The sequence below is a fragment of the Bombina bombina genome, chromosome 5 (genome assembly GCF_027579735.1).
Source record: "Bombina bombina isolate aBomBom1 chromosome 5, aBomBom1.pri, whole genome shotgun sequence".
Taxonomy (NCBI): Eukaryota; Metazoa; Chordata; class Amphibia; order Anura; family Bombinatoridae; genus Bombina; species Bombina bombina.
The window spans coordinates 486,644,206-486,661,051 of NC_069503.1; the positions used below are offsets into that span (position 1 = coordinate 486,644,206).

The following is a 16,846-nucleotide window of genomic DNA, read 5'->3' on the forward strand; positions in this document are numbered from 1 at the left end:
TGATTAATCCCTAAACCGCAGCCCCCCGCATCGCTAACAACTAAATAAACCTATTAACCCATAAATCGCCAGCTCCCCACATCGCAACTACTATAATAAAGCTATTATCCCCTAAATTGCCAGCCCACCACATCGCAACTACTAAACTAAACCTATTAACCTCTAAACCGCTGGACCCCCCACATCGCAACACACTAAATTAAAGTTTTAACCCCTAAACCTAACACCCCCCTAACTTTAACTTTAAGTTACAATATAACTATCTTAAAATAAATGAAAACTTACCAGTGAAATAAAAAAACCCTAAGCTTAAACTATAAATAAACCTAAAAATAGCCCTTAAAAGGGCCTTTTGTAGGGCATTGCCCTGAAGCAATCAGCTCTTTTACCTAAAAAAATTACAAAGTACCCCCTAACAGTAAAAACACCCCACCCAACCAACCCCCCAAAATAAAGAAAAACCTAACTCTAAAAAAACCTAAGCTACCCATTGCCCCTAAAGGGGCATTGCCGTTAAAAGGGCAATCAGTTCTTTAGTGCCCATAAAAAAATTAAAAAAATGCCTAATTTAAAAAAAACACACCCAAAACCTAAGTCTAACCCCAAAATAGTTACTCACAGTTCCTGAAGTCCCACGATGAAGGTTTTCTTCCAGATGGCTCCATCTTCATCCAATGTGGGACCATCTTTTTTCTTCTTCCCGGAGGTGCGGAGCGGTCTTCCCCGATGCGCAGATCCGGAGCGGCGGTCCTCAGCGGTGTGGAGGCTCCTGTTCATGCGATCTCCACCACACACTGAAGATTGAATGCAAGGTACCCCTTTTATATTTGGGGTACCTTGCATTCCTATTGGCTGACATTTTCAAACCAGCCTATAGGATGAGAGCTGCTTAAATTCTATTTGCTGATTTGAACAGTCAATAGGATTTAAGCAGCTCTCATCCTATTGGCTGATTTGAATATTGCAGCCAATAGGAATGCAAGGTACTCCAAATATAAAATGGGTACCTTGCATTCAATCTTCAGTGTGCGGCGGAGATCGCATGAAGAGGAGGCTCCACACTGGATGTCGTCGTCGCCACCAGTCCTGCTAAGCTCTCAGCTCCGTGCCGCCACAGCTCTGTGCCACCGGGATGAAGAAAGAAGATGCCGCCGCGATGGATGAAGATGCCGCCGCTTTGATGAAGACTTGTCATAGCCTGGATGAAGATGGATGTCCGGACTTCAGGAACTACGAGTACATTGTTTGGGGTTAGTGATAGTTTTTTTTTTTTTTGGGGGGTGTTTTTTTTTTTAATGGGCACTTAAGAGCAGATTGCCCTTTTAAGAGCAATGTCCATACAAATGCTCCTTTAGGGGCAATGGGTAGCTTAGTTTTTTTAAGACTTTTTTTGGGGGGGGTTTACTGTTAGGGGGTACTTTGTATTTTTTTATGTAAAAGAGCTGTTTAACTTAGGGCAATGCCCTACAAAATGCCCTTTTAAGGGCTACTGGTAGTTTATTGTTAGATTAGGGGGTGTTTTTGTTTTGGGTGGATTTTTTTGTTTTTATAAGGGTATTAGATTAGGTTTAATTTGTATTATTTTGGATAAGTTTTATTTTTTAATTTTTATTTTTTTATTTTTCGTAATTTTCGTGTTTTTGTATTGTTACTTTTTTTTTCGTAGTGTTAGGATTTTTTAATTTTGGAACTTAGGTTTTTTATTTTTCGTTTATTTAGTTTTTAAAAATAGTAATGTTAGGTTAATTTATAGTTTAAGCTTAGGTTTTTTTTTTTCACAGGTAAGTTTTTATTTATTTTAAGGTAGTTAGTATGTTGTAACATTAATTTAAAGTTAGCGGTTGTTAATAGTTTAATTTAGTGTGTTGCAAATCCGATGTGGGGGGCCGGCGGTTTAGGGGTTAATAGGTTTATTTAGTGTTGGCAATGTGGGTGGTCGGCGGTTTAGGGGTTAATACTTTATTTTAGTGTTGGCTATGTGGGTGGGCGGCAGATTAGGGGTTGATAAGTTTAATAAAGTATTTCTGATGCTGAGGGATGGCGGTTTAGGGGTTAATAGTGTAGTTTATGGGTGTTAGTGTACTTTGTAACATTTTTGTTATGAGTTTTGTGAAACATTTTTGTATTGCAAAATCCATAACTACTGGTTTTTGATTGTGGCGGTATAAGTTATAACGCTAGTGTAATAGCCGGACCGCACAACCTGTAATCAGACACAATGAAAGTTTCACACTCAAAAGCCATTCTTTTAGTGTGGAATGGAGAGTTGCGGTACTGGCTAAAATGCTTTTGGTATAGCCGTACCGCCACGACTTGTAATACGGGAGACTTGCCATTCTGCACGCAAAGGCCAATTTTTCAGAGTTATAGCCGTACCGCAAAACTTGTAATTTGGCCCATAATGTTTTGTTAATGCTTCATGTAAAGTTCTGTATTAAGTAGACTACTGGACTACCAGCAGCTGATCTAAAGCAAGGAGTAGGAGGGCCATGATAGGACCTCAGATCTGACCACATTACTTACACATCCTCTGGGTTAAATGTTAATTTCGCTTAGATCAGACCCTTCATCCCAAAAACCCATCAGCCATGTGCCAAAAATAGGTCTCACACAGGATCTCATCAGGTAAGTATAGAATTTGTTTACATATTTTTACTAAACAGTCCAATAAAATTATGGACTCTATGGTTTAATACTCCACAACTGGCAAACCAAATAATGTGGTAATGGCACATCTCAGGATTCTCTCTGGCTAGTGATGTCACAGGTATAAACTACGTTTTACTTACATTTCTCTGCTGAAAAATTGTAATATATTATTATTAATAAGCCCTTGTTGTGTCTCCTACCTTGGAGGGCAAGCTTGTAGATTGCATGGAACAAGTCCTGTGACTGGTCGATTCTTAGCATTACAGAATGAAGTATTGACCTGAAACCTCATATCTCTGTAGCATCCTTCTTTTGTGTTCATATGACCTGTTGATAAGAAATACAAACAGTTAATTAAAAAGAACTACGTAAAATAAAATATAAATATGCGCCATAGATGATTTAGTATAAAAAGTAAGGGCTGACAAATAACTATTTGATGGTGATGATAATAATATCATCAACAATTACTTGCAGAGCACCAACAGATTACTGGAGTCAATGAAGATACAGTATTTCAGAAACAAGTTACCAACCCATATTTTTCTTTTTCGATTTCAAAATGATCCTGGTGCAGTATATTTTCCCTGCTTTGCAGGAGGAAAGATTACAAGTGATCATATCAAAAAGCTGAACTTGTGATCCGGTGACATGGTTATTAAATAAATCACCATCAGACTTAGTGGCCCCCAAAAAGCCTTATATCAAATTATGCTCAATGGGGCTCACTCTCGATTAACCAAAAATTGTGAAACTAGTAAATGTCCTTCTTTATAACAGTGGTATAGGAAATATTCTGATTTACTAATATATGAGCAATATGGCTTTATTGTACGAGATACTAGAGATGAATACATTTTAATTGCCAAATTTGGAACTCTTATTTTAGATATTGAAAAGCACACACACCAAACAAGAAAAACAGAAAACACACAAATAACCTATACTAGTCACAACTATCAAGAAATGGGTATATGTAAAGTAGACAAACGCATTCTGCAGTTTTGTTCACTGCCGAATATAGAAGAAGTGACCGCTTATGTCATCCAGCTCTTTTCGGACCCAGATTTATTCTTGTTAAAGTGCAACACACTAAGATTTGGATTTAGTGTGTTGCACTTCAGAAGAATAAATACGGCTCCGAAAAGAGCCAAATGCCACGAGTGGCCTCCTCCTTCCACATTCGGCAGTGAACGAAACTGCTGAACCCACATCTCTAAAGTAATGCACTTACAAGAATATTTATTTACACTTGCTAATGACTATGTACCATTTGACAACTATTTATTATCTATTCGGTTGATTTGCATACTCCACATAATTATCCACACAGACATCGCTATGTTATCGTATGAAAGTGCAACACACCGATTCAGGCTTTCTGCAGCTTTCTTCTGCATTCGTTAGGGCAGTGTTTTTCAACCAGTGTGCCGTGGCACACTAGTGTGCCGTGAGAGATCCTCAGGTGTGCCGTGGCAGACTGATAACAGTGCAGGGGTGTTTGTGAATGAATGTCAATATGTCATGTATAGTTTGTAGGAGGCATGGCATGACAGCACAGTACAGTGTGTGTGTATGTATATATGTGTATATATATATATATATATATATATATATACACACACACACACTGTATATATATCCTGTATTAGGCTACAATGTGTGTAAAATTTTGTAAAATGTTGGGATGGTGGTGTGCCACACGATTTTTTAATGTAAAAAAGTGTGCCACAGCAAAAAAAAGGTTGCAAATCACTGCGTTAGGGAACAAAAAACAAATGCACCTCTCTATTAATTATGGATCTCACTATGGCACCTGCATTATGGATAGCACTATTTTTTATTTGATCCTTGCTACAGAAATGGCTCCGCAAGGACATTAAACACCTCTTGTTTTTGTATGAAAATTGTACTTTGCACTTGCAGTCTACAGAATTTGCTCTTTAGCTTCTATAGGGTGTGTGGGACAGTCACAAATTTTACACAAAGATAAGAGCTGTTTAATGTCCTTTTTAGATGTTACATTTTTTTAAAAATATATGACTGCCAAGTGCACTTGATTTCTACATTGCCAAATAATAATTAAAGGGACATGAACGTCAAAATTAAACATTTATGATTCAGATAGAGCATGCTAACGTCTCAATTTACTACTATTATTAAATGTATTTATTTATTTTGGTATCTTTTGTCGAAAAGCATAGGCCCAGAAACAACAATGGAATACTGGGAGCTAGCTAGTGACTGGTAGCTATGCAAATATACCTTTTGTTATTGACTCATCTGTGTTCAGCTAGCTCCCAGTAGTATATAGTCTTTAACTGTGTGTTTAACCCCTATACACTGGTTCAATACAAAGTTTATGCAGGCAACAGTGCAATAATACAAATGTTCTAGCATATTAGTCAGTTTACACTTTGAAGTATTTCCAATACTTTCCTTGTAAATTATCAAACAAATGTAAGAGTACTTGAACAATCACAGTAATGAAAAAAATGTGCTTGCTTAGTTTATAGGTGGCAGAAAAGGAGGTGACGAGAGAATAATATTGTGTTTACTTGTGTTCCACGTAAAAAGAAAATTTCAAAATGAATAATGATAGCAATTTCATTAGCAAATTGCTTTTTGTATTTGACAAACAAAAGAAGGTAATGCATCAAAAAGCTTCTTCTACTAGTAGCCATTATCCACGTTTGATGAATAGCACTCTTTAACAACATTGATGCATTAGGCCTGTGTTTAACTTATGCACTTAATTTTGATGCATGGCCACCATGCAATTGTTCCATGTATAAAACCAGCAGTAAAAAGTGACCCTGGGAATGGGCCAGTTCCATTCTACATTTACAAAAAAGCATTATGTTTCCTTAAATTCCCATAATTTTACAGGAGATAAACAACTCTAGCAAATGACTAATTCCATGCCAGCAAAAGCGTGAAGAACTACCTCATTAGTCCTTCTCAGCTGAAGTAAAGATTTATCTTTTCACAGTTACTTTTAAAGTGTGCATATCATAAATATGAGTCAACATCTCAATTTATTAACACTTGGCAGAAAAAGTCTTTTTTATTTTGTGAAATATTTTCAATTTGACAGATTTATGATAAAGCACTTAACTTTTCCAGATGGGAGGCATACGAAGGTTTGATCCCTGTAAGGCAAATGTTCACAGTCTACCAGATAAAAAGTTTATATTACCCAAATATTACAGCATAAAAAAACTATAAAAACCTGTGGGACACAAGTGAAAATGTACTTCCTACTTAGAACAAGTGTTTGGTGGAGAAGAGTTTAGACTTAGACATTAAAAAAATGCCTCAAAGCCGATGGGGACAAACAACTTTGTGCAAAAACTAAAACAATGTGCATATCCAAGGGATAAAGTAATCAAGGATAAAGTCCTTGATATAATGGTTCAAATACAGAATGACTCCAATGCTTTAGTTGCCAGATGACCTCAAAGAAAGAAGGTGCATCATATAGTAAAGCTCTGTTAGGTAGTCCTTGAAAACACCTAAGTAATTGGTGAATTATATGCATCAAAGCTGTTATATTAAATACAAACTGATACATCAAAAAAGGCAGGACTTGAGATACACCGACGTCAGGCTCCAAAATCAGTGGAGAATGCCAAACAGCGTTCTCTGAGACGTAGAGCCAGAGCATTGTAAACTGGTCTATGTAAGTCCTTGTGTACTACGTCTATGCTTTTTTGAATAAATTGCTGTTACTGGATCTGTTTGTTTGCCTGTTCCTTATACCACTAGAGTGGGAATGTTAAAGTGCTTTATTACTGAGATATCAGTCATAACTCTCAACTATGTTAAAACGGTTCTAGAACTTCAGTATATGGTGTACCTTCTTTATTTGAGGTCATCTAGAAACTAAAGCATTGGAGTAATCTGTATTTGAACTATTATATCAAGGAATATATCCTTTAATTACTTCATCCTTTAGATATGACAGTATTTAGATTTGCACGTGTGTATAAATATATATATATATATATATACAGTATATATATATATATATATATATATATATACACATGCACACCACACACACCTTTGTGTTCTTACACTATTAAGTGATTCCTAATTTTTATTTTAACTTTGCTATCTTAGTTATAACCAATATTTACAGAGAAAGGCATGTAGTGTTTTCTACTCTTCTGGCTGTTTCATCCAATCCTTGTCTTAAGTGCATTCTCTTTGGAATTGGTCAAGACTATATGCTCTATTAGATGTAAAATGGGAACAATCTTGGTATTTCTGGACTCTCAATTTACATAGTTACAGTTTACATTCACTCATTCTATGTTAAAAAGGGGTCCATTATAAACTATAGCTTCCTTTCCAATCACTGTGAATTGTATAGGCTATTGTGGCGTATTCAAATGAATCCAAAAACATTTGAAGATTCCATGATAACGCGTTTATTTAATATTTCCCCTATACCTTGATAATTTGACACCAGTATTTGAATCAATTAGTTTGTCAAATGTGTTTTCAAATAATTGGACATTGTTCTTGTTAAAAACATAGGCTGTTTAATCTGCTTTTTGTCAATGGTAAAGGGTCATACTCTAATAAATCAGAATGTTTTATTTATAATAAGTTATAGTTCAAATCATACATTGAAACACAAATTAAATATGATCGCCTAAATCAATGGTTTTCAAACATGTTCTCAGACCTCCTGAAAAGGTCAGGTTTTCAGGATTACCTTGGATGAGAACAGGTAAAATAACCATGGTTACTAATCAGCTGATTATTTTACCTGTGCTCTAGTTCAGATATCCTCAAAATGTGGCCTGTTAGGGAGGCTTGAGGTCAGGTTTGTAAATCATTGTCCTAAATCCATTTATGATTGCAACAAAGTTCATGGAGATTTAAACATGTTGGTTATAAAATTAATGAAAATTATATTAAATTAATTTCACACTTTGAAATAATAGTATTGGTTTAATAAAAAAAACCTGAGTTCAATCAAATTTAACAGTTATCATTCATTAATATTTAATTATTTGTCAATTACTTTCAACGTTTACATCCATGAAAGTCTGTGGAAATCCTTGTGAAACCTAATTGAAAACTCAGAGATAGGCCTTTTTAATATTTTTTGTTTGTTTTTCAAGTATTGAGATTGAATACAATAATTTTTCTTATTCATTCAGTCAGGGCCAAAGTATTTAACCCCTGTATACACTCTTTCTTATAGAACGAAATTAAGCCAAAAACAAAAGTAATTTCATATATTTAAAAAGATTGTGTATGAAGAAACAAAAACTCATGCAACGTGTTATTATGCTTTAAATGTTTCATATATTTACTTCTTGGAAGTTTGCCTGTTAAAAAAAAAAAAAGTATTTATTTTTTTATTTTTTGTTATGAGAATGTGCGCACAGCTTGCAGATTTTAGAAACTCAAGTGCTTGTAATCTGACCCTACTGGCAAAAGATCTCAATATAAAATTTGTGTATAAAATTTTTCTTTGATCAGATTTATGGATGTGCAGATATTCTTAAAATATCATATATGTCAGCTAACAATTCCAAAACAGAGGTATAAAAAGAGATGTAAGCTAATTTTTTAAAATGAGGTGAGAATTATCTGGCAAGTACTATATGACTCTATATCAAGGATCTCGGTTTTAACATTCATTTCACAATGTAAAACATAATTTTTTTATGCTTGTAATGACATTTATAGAACACATAGCGCCAGGGTTAGGATAAAGATCTGCGGACTCTTGAGGAGTTGTCCTCATACTAAACCGTCCAAAAATGAAGCTCTTCAACAAAAAAACAAGCATATTCTTCTCATATTCATAAAAATATTTTCATGAATACAACTCATACATAATTATTTATTTTGACAGTTTTTTTATTTTTTCCTATAAATCTGCAGAACTGCTATGAATAAAATAAATATTATAATTTATTTTTGCACAGATAGAATTTATTTTGGTATGTTTTATACAGTGAAAATTGTTGATGTATTTTTTTTAGGGATATATTTGTTTATGTTTTAGTCAATATAATACAGCTTTGTTAATAATGAGTAGTGCACAAGTTGAGAGAAAAAATACAAGTGTTATGTAGCGTTAATACTACTCTTGCATATAAAAAAAAACGCTATAACCCCAACAGCTATAAACCCCTCACCACCATCACTAACTTCTATGATCCCTGTGACCAGAAAACAAAGTAAACCTAGAAAAAGCTAGGTTTTAGCCCACATATAATAATATCATCTGTTTTCCCCATCTTTTTTATTTCTTTAATTTCACTTCCTTTTGCTGTAAAATTCCTCTGGTTGTTCCACCCACTCCAGATAAGCTTGAATGCCTCTATCATACAGAAGTATGGGGAAATTTACATAAGCCTGCAACGTTTTGCACAGTGATTGTTTTGTTTAGAGCAAAATCTCATGTATGTCTGTTCATAACTGAAAATAGAAAAGATGACCAGGAACACAAATCCCCCCCAGAATTTTTAAGGCATGTATACCTGAGCTGTTCAGTACTTGCAAAACCTTGTAGATTGTTTCACCAAAATGAAAGTATTAAATGTTTTAAAAAATGTCTTTTACTGATATTGATAAAAAAAATGTAATTATTGTTTTTTTTTTTTTTTTTTTCTGGATATTTTTATAGTGTTGCTTATTTTTCCCCATTTAGCGTCATTACTGTTTTTTAAAATAGAAAAGACAAAAATTATTTTGTATGCAGATTTTTGCAGTGCTGTATATGCAAAAAAAAAAAAGATTTAATGTCAACAAACAAGATTATTATTGTAGAATTGCTGGGCACATTCTGCACAATTATATAAAAAATATATATTTTTTTACATTTACTGTATCTTTAGGTCTGGAGACTGCACTTCCACTTTTAATAGGAATAAATAAATAATGAAAGTTTTGCAAAGTTTTTTTGTTTGTTTTTTCTACATATAATAATTTTTTTTATATAATAGAGTCTCAAAGTGTTTAATGTCCCTTTAAGGAAAAGTACCAAATCTCCTTTAATGCTCTCTACTGTGAGTGATAAATGCAACAGCCCATTGGCTGAAAAGTTTGTTTATGTTCACAGGTTTTGTTTCCCTATAAATACTCCAGTAAAGTAAATTATTATTTTCTTGTATTTTATACTTTGATACGCGTTTTCATATACACTGCCATATCCATGTGTTTTCTAAGATTTTATGAATATTACTCTGTTAAAATTATTATATTCTATCTTTGAAGGTGTAGATTGTTCACTGAGAATGTCAGCTAAGTCCCCTATGAAAATCCCTGTAAAAGCATAAAACTATCACCTAATTTAAGTAGGAGGTCATGGTAACTATGCAATAAAAACTATTATTTTGGCAACCATGCCAGCTTTGCTCAGGAAGTATTACAGACATTAATTCACTGGGACTTAGGAGTCTCAGTGCTATGTTAGAACTCTACGGCATGTATGTTGGAATGGAATAGATGTTTGATCACCACCTTTGCTTCATTGGTAGTAAAGTACAACATTCTAGGATGGATTTATAAAAAAGGGACTTAACACAACAGCATTATTTTGGTTGTTCACTCCATTACATCAATTAATGCTGAATTTAAGGTCATCTCAGTTATGTAAGATGCTTTCTGCAAATACTGTAACAATTTCCATTAATCTCTAGCACCACTTTTTAAAAAGTATGGAATCATTTGGGAAATGGCAAGGAAATAAGTAAATAAAGACTTTGCAAACAGGGGGGTAAGAAAGCTAGATGACCCTAAATGAACAGATTAACACATACAATGGAGTCCAAACTAGACAAAATGTGGGGGAAAAACATATAACCAGAAAGCTATATAAAAGGAGACAGATGAAGAATACAGAGGCGTTTTTTTTGATTTGGTCAGTGACAAAATGATAAGGAGACTGGAGGTGAACCTTTTTGAGTATATGCCAAAACTTGCAATAATCTTCTAAAAACTATCCCGAGCACCCTTTAAAAAAATAATTAAAAAAAAGTATATTAAAGTTAATGATTATTTTCCTTAAATTTAAATGCATATCCTATTCTATATATGCCTTAATTCTTCGTGGCATAGATTCAACATGGTGTTGGAAACATTCCTCAGACATTTTGGTTCATATTGACATGATAGCATCACCCAGTTGCTGCAGATTTGTTGGCTGTACATCCATGATGCGAATCTCCCGTTCCACCACATCCCAAAGGTGCTCTATTGGATTGAGATCTGGTGTCTGTGGAGGCCATTGGAGTACAGTGAACTCATTGTTATGTTCAAGAAACCAGTTTGAGATGATTTGAGCTTTGTGACATGATGAATTATCCTGCTGGAATTGCTAAGGGGGCAAAAATGTGCCAAGAAAATATCCCCCACACCATTACACCACCACCACCAGCCTGAACCACAAGGCAGGATGAATCCATGCTTTCATGTTGTTTACGCCAAATTTTGACCATACCATCTAAATGTCGCAGCTGAATTCAAGACTCATCAGACCAGGCAACGTATTTCTAATCTTCTATTGTCCAATTTTCGTCTTCATCACGTCTAGATGCCTAAATGCATTAAGTTGCTGCCATGTGATTGGTTAATTAACAATTTGTGTTACCAAGAAATTGAACAGGTGTTGCAAATAAATTGGCCGGTGAGTATATATATATATATATATATATATATATATATATATATAATATATATATATACTGTATATATAAAGGCCACTTCTCTCTGCTTATCCTCCTTGATCTGTCCACAGCCTTTGACACTGTTGACCACCCTCTTTTGCTCAAAACCCTCCAATCCTTCGGCATCTGTGACACAGCCCTCTCGTGGCTCTTTTCCTACCTGTCAAACCGTACCTTTAGTGTAGCCTTCTCTAGGGCTTCCTCTGCCCCGTCACCACTTTCTGTCGGAGTACCGCAAGGCTCTGTCCTCGGTCCCCTTCTCTTCTCAATCTACACGTCATCACTAGGTTCCGTAATAAAGTCCCACGGTTTACAATATCATTTGTATGCCGACGACACCCAAATCTACTTCTCTGCACCAGACCTATCTCCTTCCTTGCTAACCCGTATGACTAACTGTCTTTCTCACATCTCTAACTGGATGCCCTCTCACTACCTCAAGCTAAATCTCTCTAAAACTGAGCTCCTTATTTTCCCCCCTTCCTCAAAACTCTCCTTACCCAATCTCTCTATAACTGTCAACAACTCCATCATTACCCCTACCCTGCACGCCCGATGTCTCGGGGTCACATATGACTCGGATCTTTCTTTCACTCCTCACATTCAGTCCTTGGCTAAAGGCTGCCGCTTCCTCCTTAAAAACATCTCTAAAATTAGACACTTCCTTACACAAGACTCAACTAAGATTTTAATCCACTCTCTCATTCTTTCCCGCCTTGATTACTGCAACCCTGTCCTCTCTGGTCTCCCCACCTGCCGCCTAGCTCCTTTACAATCCATAATGAATGCCTCTACCAGACTCATCTTCCTTACACATCGCTCTTCATCTGCTGCACCTCTCTGCCAATCCCTTCACTGGCTTCCTCTTGCCTCTAGGATCAAACACATAATTTTCATTCTGACATACAAAGCCCTCAACTGCACTGCTCCCCCCTACATCTCAGACCTTGTCTCCAGATACTCTCCCTCCCGTCCCCTTCACTCTGCTCATGATCTCCTACTCTCCTCCTCTCTTGTCACCTCATCACACTCCCGTTTACAGGACTTCTCCAGACTGGCTCCCATATTTTGGAACTCTCTGCCTCGCTCCACAAGACTCTCTTCTAGTTTTAAAAGCTTCAAGTGCTCCCTAAAGACTCTACTGTTCAGGGATGCATACAACCTACACTAACCTTTCCTAATACCAGTTCCTCTCCTCCATTGCTATCCCCTGAACCCCCTTAGCATGTAAGCCTAAGAGTCCAGCTGTTTGTAGTTCACCTTCTTAAGAGCCAACTACAACAGTGCAACTCTTGGCAGGGCCCTCTACCCATTTGATCTCTATAATTGTTTTTTTGTACTCCCCCTTTGTTTATAGCACTGCAGAATCTGTTGGCGCCCTACAAATAACCGATAATAATAATAATATATATATGTATACATACATACATACTAAAAGTCCTGTGGGTAGGGAGCGTCATATTTCCCAGTGCCTTGTTCACTTTTTAAAATAAAAGGTTGGGGAAAACTGGCTAGTTAGGATTTCTACATGTTTAGTTATGGCTCTAAAAGAGATAGGCTTTTGTTTGTAGCTGTTTCTGAATCACCTGTGAATGTGATTTAAAGCTAAATGTGGCATATCTTTATTTTTGGAATAAAAACTGCTCTAAGCTTAAAAGCTGTAAATACTGCAATGCTATGACGTAAAGGGAGTCTGCATAAAACTAGACTGAAGTAAAAAAAAAAGTGAGTCATTGTGAACCTAATTTGCATATCTTACCCAGAATCCTTTGCTGTATTGGAAACAGTGTATCCAGAGGTCTTCAGGGAAAAGCAAGTCTCCTGACTGGTTTAGATTTGTGAAATGAACTACACAATGAGTTATTTTCTTTATATTTTGTGCCTCACCATAATTTAAAAAATGTGTATATATATATATATTTTTTGCCCCCCCCCCTCCGCATACTCTCCTCAAGACAAGAATTTAGTGAAGCAAAGCAGGAAGTATAATGGAGAGTACGTTTATAGTTGTAATTTTCAAAACACACATCTCATGGCCTTTCTACCCTTTCATACCAATTCATAGTGGAATTTTGCCCGGTGTTATAGAATTTTGCAGTGCTCTACAAATTAATGATAATAATACAAATTAAATTGTATATGTGATGCAAAAATGTATGTGTGCATTGTTATATGTAGTTTTGTATAAAAATTAGACATGTGCACCGCTAAAAAATTCGGTTCGTTTTCGGTTCGGATCGATTCAGACTTTTAGAATTTCGTTTCGGATCGAATCTGATTCGGCAAAATTTGAATAAAATCGTTTCGGATTTATTCGGATCCGAATAAATTCGTTTCGGATTTATTCGGATTCGGCTGAATTCGGTTCTATTCCGTTCCGAAATTCGGTATGTTTTTACTACACTAACACCCATTTAGTACACTAAGTCACTAACACCCATAAACTACCTATGAACCACTAAACCGAGGCCCCCCCACATCGCAAACCCTATAATAACATTATTTAACCCCTAATCTGCCGATCGGATATCGCCGCCGCCTACATTATAGCTATTAACCCCTAATCTGCTGTCCCTAACACCGCCGACCCCTACATTATAGTTATTAACCCCTAATCTGCCTCCCCCAACGTCGCCGCAATCTAACTATAAGTATTAACCCCTAATCTGCCGACCCGATGTCGCCGCCGCCTACATTATAGCTATTAACCCCTAATCTGCTGTCCCTAACACCGCCGACCCCTACATTATAGTTATTAACCCCTAATCTGCCTCCCCCCAACGTCGCCGCAATCTAACTACAAGTATTAACCCCTAATCTGCCGACCCGATATCGCCGCCGCCTACATTATAGCTATTAACCCCTAATCTGCTGTCCCTAACACCGCCGACCCCTACATTATAGTTATTAACCCCTAATCTGCCTCCCCCCAACGTCGCCGCAATCTAACTACAAGTATTAACCCCTAATCTGCCGACCGCAAATCGCCGCCACTATAATAAATGTATTAACCCCTAAACCGCCGCACTCCCGCCTCGCAAACACTATAATACATTTTATTAACCCCTAATCTGCCCTCCCTAACATCGCCGCCACCTACCTACAATTATTAACCCCTAATCTCCCGCCCCCATCGTCGCCGCTACTATAATAAGATTATTAACCCCTAAACCTAAGTCTAACCCTAACCCTAACACCCCCTAACTTAAATATAATTTAAATAAAACGAAATAAGTTTACTATAGTTAAATAAATGAATCCTATTTAAAACTAAAGACTTACCTGTAAAATAAACCCTAATATAGCTACAATATAACTAATAGTTACATTGTAGCTATCTTAGCATTTATATTTATTTTACAGGCAACTTTGTATTTATTTTAACTAGGTACAATAGTTATTAAATAGTTAATAACTATTTAATAACTACCTAGCTAAAATAAATACAAATTTACCTGTAAAATAAATCCTAACCTAAGTTACACTAACACCTAACACTACACTATCATTAAATTAACTAAATAAATGAATCATATTTAAAACAAAATACTTACCTGTAAAATAAACCCTAATATAGCTGCAATATAACTAATAGTTACATTGTAGCTATTTTAGCATTTATATTTATTTTACAGGCAACTTTGTATTTATTTTAACTAGGTACAAAAGCTATTAAATAGTTATTGACTAATTAATAGCTACCTAGTTAAAATAATTACAAAATTACCTGTAAAATAAATCCTAACCTAAGTTACAATTAAACCTAATTAACTACAAGTACCTACAATTATCTACAATTAAATAAACTAAAGTACAAAACCCCCCCACTAAATTACAAAAAAAAACAAACACTAAATTACAAAAAATAAAAAAATATTACAAGAATTTTAAACTAATTACACCTAATCTAAGCCCCCTAATAAAATAACAAAGCCCCCCAAAATAAAAAAAATGCCCTACCCTATACTAAATTACAAAAGTTAACAGCTATATTACCTTACCAGCCCTGAACAGGGCCCTTTGCGGGGCATGCCCCAAAGAAAACAGCTCTTTTGCCTGTAAAAAAAAAAACACAATCCCCCCCCCACATTACAACCCACCACCCACATACCCCTACTCTAACCCAAACCCCCCTTAAATAAACCTAACACTACCCCCCTGAAGATCTCCCTACCTTGAGTCGTGTTCACCCAGCCGGGCCGAAGTCTTCATCCGATGGGGCAGAAGAGGACATCCAGACCGGCAGAAGTCTTCATCCAAGCGGGGCAAGAAGAGGTCTTCCATCCATCATACAAGTACCAAAATACAAACAAACACTAAATTACAAAAAATAATAAAATATTACAATAATTTTAAACTAATTACACCTAATCTAAGCCCCCTACTAGCTATTAATATAGCTTCAATATAACTAATAGTTACATTGTAGCTATTTTAGGATTTATATTTATTTTACAGGCAACTTTGTATTTATTTTAACTAGGTACAATAGCTATTAAATAGTTAATAACTATTTAATAACTACCTAGCTAAAATAAATACAAATTTACCTGTAAAATAAATCATAACCTAAGTTACAATTACACCTAACACTACACTATCATTAAATTAACTAAATAAATGAATCCTATATAAAACTAAAGACTTACCTGTAAAATAAACCCTAATATAGCTGCAATATAACTAATAGTTACATTGTAGCTATTTTAGCATTTATATTTATTGTACAAGCAACTTTGTATTTATTTTAACTAGGTACAATAGCTATTAAATAGATATTTACTGTTTAATAGCTACCTAGTTAAAATAATTACAAAATTACCTGTAAAATAAATCCTAACCTAAGTTACAATTAAACCTAACACTACACTATCATTAAATAAATTAACTACAAGTACCTACAATTAAATACAATTAAAAAACTAAACTAAAGTACAACCCCCCCCACTAAATTACAAAAAATAAAAAAATATTACAAGAATTTTAAACTAATTACACCTAATCTAAGCCCCCTAATAAAATAACAAAGCCCCCCAAAATAAAAAAAATGCCCTACCCTATACTAAATTACAAAAGTTAACAGCTCTATTACCTTACCAGCCCTGAACAGGGCCTTTTGCGGGGCATGCCCCAAAGAAAACAGCTCTTTTGCCTGTAAAAAAAAACACAACCCCCCCCCCCACATTACAACCCACCACCCACATACCCCTACTCTAACCCAAACCCCCCTTAAATAAACCTAACACTACCCCCCTGAAGATCTCCCTACCTTGAGTCGTGTTCACCCAGCCGGGCCGAAGTCTTCATCCGATGGGGCAGAAGAGGACATCCAGACTGGCAGAAGTCTTCATCCAAGCGGGGCAAGAAGAGATCTTCCATCCATCAGAAAAGTACAAAAAAACAAACAAACACTAAATTAGCAAAAATAATAAAATATTGCAATAATTTTAAACTAATTACACCTAATCTAAGCCCCCTACTAGCTATTAATATAGCTT

General features: G+C 35.5%; 1 protein-coding gene across 1 annotated transcript in view; it reads right to left on the minus strand.

Moving 5' to 3' along the window:
• The window catches only part of ADAMTS16 (ADAM metallopeptidase with thrombospondin type 1 motif 16), a 399,543-nt gene that overhangs the window by 97,338 nt on the left and 285,359 nt on the right, over window positions 1-16,846 (minus strand). Inside the window, exon 18 of the mRNA XM_053714402.1 lies at window positions 2,850-2,976. Within this exon, the coding sequence (XP_053570377.1) occupies window positions 2,850-2,976 (127 nt within the window). The remainder of the gene's footprint in view (window positions 1-2,849; window positions 2,977-16,846) is intronic.